At 40.6% G+C, this 7,301-nt stretch overlaps 1 protein-coding gene across 1 annotated transcript in view; it reads left to right on the plus strand.

Moving 5' to 3' along the window:
- Positions 1 to 5,735, plus strand: part of ACYP2 (acylphosphatase 2, muscle type) — a 170,611-nt gene extending 164,876 nt beyond the window's left edge. The window contains exon 4 of the mRNA XM_006880922.1: positions 5,621 to 5,735. Within this exon, the coding sequence (XP_006880984.1) occupies positions 5,621 to 5,735 (115 nt within the window). The remainder of the gene's footprint in view (positions 1 to 5,620) is intronic.
- Positions 5,736 to 7,301: the final 1,566 nt, after the last annotated feature.

The following is a 7,301-nucleotide window of genomic DNA, read 5'->3' on the forward strand; positions in this document are numbered from 1 at the left end:
TAATCAGAACTGGCTTTGACAAGCACTGTGGCAATTGGACAATTAAAACAGACATGGGGGGGGGAAGAAGAACAAACTGGGGATGAGGGTGGAGAAAACAGTGCAACAATGAATGAATGAAAACCCAAAATCTCTGTAAATGTTCATTAAAACTAATAAAATTTAATTAAAAAATTGTAGTTGTACATAATTCTTAGCAAATATGTAAGAAATTCATCCATAGTGACATCCTCCTTATGTTATTAATTTTGGTAAAGGAATAAAATAGATTTTAAAAACATTTTTGAAACCTTTCTATAAGGGATTAAAAATATTTGAAAGAGAGAGAAGGGAGTTACACAAAGAATGAATATGAGGTGGTACAGTTTCTGTTGACAGCATTTTCCAGTACACTTTCTTATTCTTTCATTTTTGTGGACATTCATGCTCTTTGCTTTTTAAAATAGATCATTGGATTGTTTCTTGACTAGAATAGTTTGACAGGTCTGTGCATACAGAAATGCTTATTGGTGGCAGAACTATCAGACTGGAGTCTCAGGCAAGCATAGTTCATCTTCCCACTTAACCCACTCATCCTCCAGCCATCTAGTATTGAGTCCACTGAGAGAAGATTGAAATGGTTTTATCTTGTTTGGATCCACAATTGTCACCCTTGGTATCAGCAGTCAGGAGGTCAGGAGAATGTATAGCATTGCAAAGTGTGCTGTTGGTGATCTTTACAAAGTCTTGAAGAGCAGTGATGTCAATTTAAAGACTAAGGTGCACCTGATACAGGCCATGTTCTTTCCAGTCACTTGCTGTGCTCCTGAGAGCTGGTCAGTGAGTAAGGATGACAGAAGAGTTGATGCCTATGAGTTGTGGTTTTGGAAAAGAGTGCTGAGTATTCCCTGGACTTCCAAAAGAACAGAGATAATGTCTTGGAGAAGGTGCAGAGTGCTCCCTGGAGGCAAAGATGGCGAAGCTTCGTCTCTCATCCTTTGGCCCTTTTGCTAGGAAAGTCTATTCCTTGGAGAGAGACATAATGTAACATTCAGTGAAAGCTGGTTTTTGTTCTTATTTCTGGATTTTGCTTTCTGTCAAGGAGTTGTAACTAATAAGGCTGAAGCAATCCAACTCCTTCTCATAGAAATGGCATTCATAGGGAGCTCTGGTGGCCTAGTGGCAAGAAGCTGCACTGCAATCCCAGAGGTACGTGGTTCGAATCCACCAGATGCTCTGCTGGAGAAGGAGAGGCAATCTTCTCCTGTGCCAATTGGATCAATTTGACGGTACACACACACGTAAAATTTTAAACATTTTTTTAAAGAAATGGCATTCATTAAAAAAGTGCACACAATTTACATTTCTAAGATTTCAACTCTATCAGTTGCAGAAAATAAGGTGTTTGTGGGATTGATAGCTTTAGTTCCTAAAAGAGAAGTTGTAATTAACATTAGCCAGCAAAAACCAAACCAAAACCCCCCAAAACAAGAAAGAACAACAGAGAGAATTAGAAAGCGCAAAAGGGGGAACTGAGTTACTGGAATTCTTCCCTAGCCTGATTAAGAGTCATTTTCAGCTAATCAGTAGCTTTAGCCAAGAAAGTAATTTCATTTCAAGGTTGTATGTGATTGTCACATGTGATATTACAGCTGTGTATGGCACTGGTTTCACAACTTGAAATAACTGTAGAGGGTTATGGAAACTTACAGGATGTTCCTGTGATGACAGAGCAAGATGGTTTAATATTATTGATGTATTAAAACACTCAATCTCTCATCCTATTGATAATCAACAGGTAGAAGGACTGGGAGTATCTGAAGTGCTGGCAGTGTTCAATGGACCTGCATAGAATAGGAAGCATCTCACATTGATGCCCAAATGTGTATGGTATCTTCTCCTCTCATTGCAGTGGAGTCAGAACCAACTCATAGCTGACCCTCCGGTGGATTTTCATGGCTAGAAACCCCATGGGATGAGACTGTCCCTCTTATCCCTCGATCAGCAGTGCAACTCCCTACAGACCGTGTCACCAGAGATCCCGAATGTATGCAGAGATACATGGATTTCTCTAATAAACTCAGAAAAGCCACATAAGCAGAATAATATTTTCAGAATATTTCACCTGTCCACATGCTTGCCATGGAAAAATGATTGTGGTTGTTAAGTGCCAATGAACGGAGTATGACTCCTAGAGACCCTGTGAGAGTAGATCTGGACTCCACCCTATCCCACGCCAACCTCCTCATCTCAGACACACTTGAGCTCACTGCTGCAGGCACTGTGTCAGTCCACCTCACTGAGGGCCGTCCTCTTCTCCACTGACCCTCCACCTTTCCAAGCAAGATGTCCCTTTCCGAGGAATAGCCTCTCATAACAACATGTCTGATGTGTGTGAGATGCAGTTTCACCATCTTTGCCTCCAAGGAACATTCTGATTGCACCGTCTCCCAGACATATTTGTTTCTTCCTTTGGCAGTTCATAAGCATCATTCTTCTCCAGCACCACAACTCAAAGGCATCACCTCTTCTGTCACCCTTATTCACTGTCCAGCTCTCAGATGCATAGCAAGTGACTGGAAAGACCATGGCCTGTATCAGGCACACCTTAGTCTTTAAACTAACATCATTGCTCTTCAAGACTTTGGAAAGATCACTAACAGCACACTTTCCCGATGGCATACATTCTCCTGATCTGGTGCCAAGAGTGTTGACTGGATCCAAGCAAGATAAAAATCATTGACTTCTCTCTATCTGTCATAACGTTGCCTACTGGCCCAGTGGTGAGGTTTTTTGCTTTCTTGATGTTGAGAGGAATTCATATTGAAGGCTGCAGTCCTTGATCCTCTGCAGCTAGTTCTTCGGGTCCTCCTCACTTTTAGAAAGCATGGTTGTGTCATCTGCATAATGCCCGTTTTGATGAGCCTTCCTCCAACCCTGATGTCACACTCTTCTTCATAAAGAATGATTTCTCAATTTATGTGCTCAGCATACAGACTGAATTGGTGTGGAGGGAGGATACAGCCTTCAAGAACACCTTTCCTGATTTTAAATCATGCCGTGTTCCCTTGCTCTGGGTGGATAACAGCTTTTTGGTATAGATTTCATGCCGAGCACAATTAGGTGTTCTGGAATTTCCTTCTTCTCAAGGTGAGCCATAGTTTGCTAAGATCCACACAGTCTGTATGCGGAGCAAGTAATTTGAGAAATCATTCTTTATGAAAAAGAGTGTGGCATCAAGATTGGAGGAACCATGCTTGCTAAAACTGAGGAGGACCTGAAGAACTTACATATAGGAGCTAGGCAATAACTTCCATAGCATGTTATTTTTTTTCTCATCAGTGTTCTTTATTTTTTTAAATATTTTTTTATTCATTGTCACACATTTTCTCCCCAAACCCAACACCCTACAAGGCACCCCTTATTCCAGATTGTTCTCATACATACAATGCATAATCACATAGTCCTTTAGGACAGTTCTCCCCCTCATTTGTTCTAATGTAATGTTCATTATCTATCCGTTCTTTTTACATTTTCTCCCCGACCTCCCCATGCCTTTTCCTATTTTACAACAGCAGTATTATGCAGTATTTATCCTTTTGTGACTGAGATATTTCACTCAGCGTAATGTCTTCCAGGCTCTTCAATGTTGTGTAATGTTTTATGAGTTCATTTTTTTTCAGTGCTGCAGAGTAACCCATTCTGTGAATGTACCTTAGTTTTTCAATCCAGTCATTTATTGATGGGCAATTGGGTTTCTTCCATCTTTGCTGTTGTCAGTAACATAGCATTAAACACGAGTTTGTATACATCTGTTTGAGCCGTGGCTCTGGTTTCTTTAGGGTATATTACCAATAGTGGAATTGCTGGGTCAAATGGTATACTCTTTTCCAACTTATTTTTTTAAAAAATTTGAATTTTTCAGCTTCTGTAACTTTTTATACTTGAAATGTGTTATTTCATTCTTTTTTAAGCATTATTTTTTATTATTGAAATTTTAATCGAAGTTTACAGAGACTTTGGATTTCCATTCATACGTTGTTGCACATTTTCCTCCTTGCCCACCCCTCCTCCCCGAACTTTTTGAGAACCCGGATCCCCTTCTGTAGTGGCTGAACCACCTAATGTTCTCACCAGCAGTGACGAGGCCTGATCTGTCCACAACCCCACCAGCATTTATTATTTGCTGCCCAGTTGAACTTTGCCCTGTGGCTGCCTTAGTCTGTCTTAAGAAGGAAAGTAACCTCAATATGAACTCATTGGAGTATTGTACTTAATTTTTTATCAGCTTTTCTATGTCCATGTGTTTAAGTATATATTATACTTTTTAAAATTAATTTCAATGAACATTTACAGGGATTTTGGATTTCCATTCATTCATTGTTGCTAAGTATATATTATACTTTTGATGTTCTTCTTATTATTGTTAAGTGCTATCAGTTTAATTCCAATTCATATGTACAGTAGAATAAAATTTTGCCCAGTAATTAATGTTATTGTTGCTGCTACGTACTGTTGATGCAGAACCAGTTCACAACTGCCCCTCTAGCTGTTTTGCAGAGGCAATTAATGGCTCAGAGGAGATTGCCCATTTTTCTCCCATGAAGCAGCTGGTGAGTCACTCCATGTGCGTTGGGGTTGATAGTGCAGCTCTTTACCATGAGGCCCCTAGCACTCATCCTAAAGCTTTTGGCCGTGCGTAAGCCCATTGTTGTGGTCACTGTGCCAGTCCATCTCGTTGAGGGTCTTCCTCGCCCTTTTTGATCCTCTACCCTTCTAAACATAGAGACTGGCCTCTCCTGATTACGTGCCCACAGCAGTACATGAGACAATATGTCATCATCCTAGTCTCTAGTTCACCCTGGTTGCACTTCTTTCAAGAGCAATTTATTTGTTCTTTCGTCAGTCCATGGGATATTTAATACTCTTCATCAACACATAAGTCTTCTTTGGTCATCTTTATTTATTGTCCAACTGTCACATGCATAGGAAGCAAGTAAAAATATCAGGGCTTGGATCAGACTCACCTGAATCTCTAAACTAACATCCTTGCTTATTAGCACTTGATGACATTTAGCAACAACATAGAGAGAGCTCCCCAATTAAAACAAGCTTGGAGGCAGGAGTGGCATCCACTTCCGAAATAGCTTGCCTCCGGAAGCCATATGAACTTGAAGAAACGAAGAAAGTTATACAAGTGTTCAGGTCTTTTGTTCATAGGATCGCTATGAGTTGTCTATGACTCGACGGCACTTAACAACAACAACAACAACAGATTCACCCAATGCTGATATTTTGGTTGTTTTTATTGTATATCGTCAAGGTGGAACTGACTCATCGCTGACTAGCCAGCAGGTTTTCAGAGGCTGTGAACTGCACAGGAGGAGATTGCTTATTTTTCTCCCACAGAGCAGCTGGTGGATTCAAACCATGTGCCTCTGGGTTGGCAGTGCAACTCCTTACCTCTAAGCTACTGGAACTGATCATTTTAGAAGGTCATTTTTAGGTTACATATCACGTTTGTGCACTAAGATTGCTTAGTGAAAGCAAAATCCCACACTTTTACTGATGATAGGAATATGTTAGCCTCTCTAAGCATACTTTATATGCTAATTTACATTTCTTTTTTTCTTTCTTGCAGGAAGTCCTGGCTGAGCAAGGTTGGGAGCCCAAGTTCCCGCATCGACCGCACAAACTTTTCCAACGAAAAAGCCATCTCTAAACTAGACTACACTAACTTCAGTATTCGGTACTAATAACAAAATAGAAATTGCAACGCTTATGCTCACGGTAAATGCCATATAGTCTTCACTGTCTAAATGATCGTAATAGCAGCAGCACAGTATAGCAGGGGGAAAGGAACTCTGTTTTAGAAGCTACAATATTATAAATATTGCTAAAAATGTCTGACAAGAATATAATTTTACTCAAACTATTTTTAACAAGCAAAATCTTAGTCATCTAAAATAAGAAAGTACTGTTACAATATAGCTAAACTTGTCTCATGAAATCCTTAGTTTCTATGTACATTATAGTATACATGTCATTTGGCTAGATGCGAGATAATAATTGAACATTTAAAAGAGTACTGCTTCTGCATTAAATTCTAAATCTTTCTGATTAATACTTTGAGCGATCTGGTATTAAAGTTGAGTGCTTTGTTATGAAAGTCGGAAAAAGAATCAGCAGTTACAAATACATGTATGTGATGATTAATATAACAATGCAATAATATCAATAAAGAGTTACTTGTACATTTACGGTTCAATGTGGACATGATTTGCAGGACTTAGGTTGGAGCTGCTTGATGCTTCCTCAAAGCTTGGTTCTGATGGTGAGTAAGCAGGCTTTGGGGGGAAATGGGGAGGGCCCTGATTTCACTGTGGTGCACAGCATGGTTTTACCAACTATCACCCCCAAGAGAGGTCCTCCTAATCCCAGGGGAGCTGCACATCCAGGGTGAATCACCCAAGTCTCCATGTGCGGCCTTCTCCCTGAGGCTCTTCACCCGTGAATGATGATAACTGAGCAACAAAACCGTGTGTAGCGAAGGCTTGATTCTCTGTTAAAGACACTTGCTGTTTAAAAGACCTTGAATCCTATATATGATTAGGTATTATTGTCGTGGCATGAGTCCAGAATGAAGGCTGCATAGTGGAGTGGACGTGGGGGCAGGGATTGTATAACAAGGAAAGAATTTTACTTTTTAAAGAGAAGAACTAACTGGAGGGGAGGGGTGGGCAGGGAGAAACGTGTAACAATGAATTAATGGAAATCCAGAGTCTCTGTAAATTTTCATTTAAATTAATAATAATAAAATAAAAAATAAAAAGACCTTGAATTCAAAATATGGGGGCACAGAGAGGAAAACCATCAGGAAGATGCGTTAACACAGCGACAAACAAGGAGTCCCAGCTTACTGGAGAGCATGAGGCTGTCACAGAGCCGGGCCGGGTCCAGACCTGCCATGTGTGGGTCAGTATGAGTCACAATTGACTCAGCGGCACTTAATAACAAATCCTGTAGCATTTCCGTGCGTGTGCTCTCCAATGCTTTCCCGATTATTGTAGCCGTAGACTCATCATACAAAGTTATCCACAGGCTGAAATGCATAGAAGAGGTCGAGCAGCTCAGCTGGTGTGATTGGACTGGGGATGAAGCCTGGGAGCCCCACACATGAGCCCCCCATTATCTCCCGCTTCTTCCTTCTCAGAAGCAACCCCACGGCCTTTGAGTAGACTCTGACTTCTTCCAAATCCCTCCTCACCTGTTAAGAGGAGACGGTGTCATCGTTCCCCCAAATAGCTGCTAGTGACTTTTCA

The sequence above is a fragment of the Elephantulus edwardii genome, unplaced genomic scaffold (assembly GCF_000299155.1).
Source record: "Elephantulus edwardii isolate Elephantulus edwardi_28Jun2011 unplaced genomic scaffold, EleEdw1.0 scaffold00011, whole genome shotgun sequence".
NCBI lineage: Eukaryota > Metazoa > Chordata > Mammalia > Macroscelidea > Macroscelididae > Elephantulus > Elephantulus edwardii.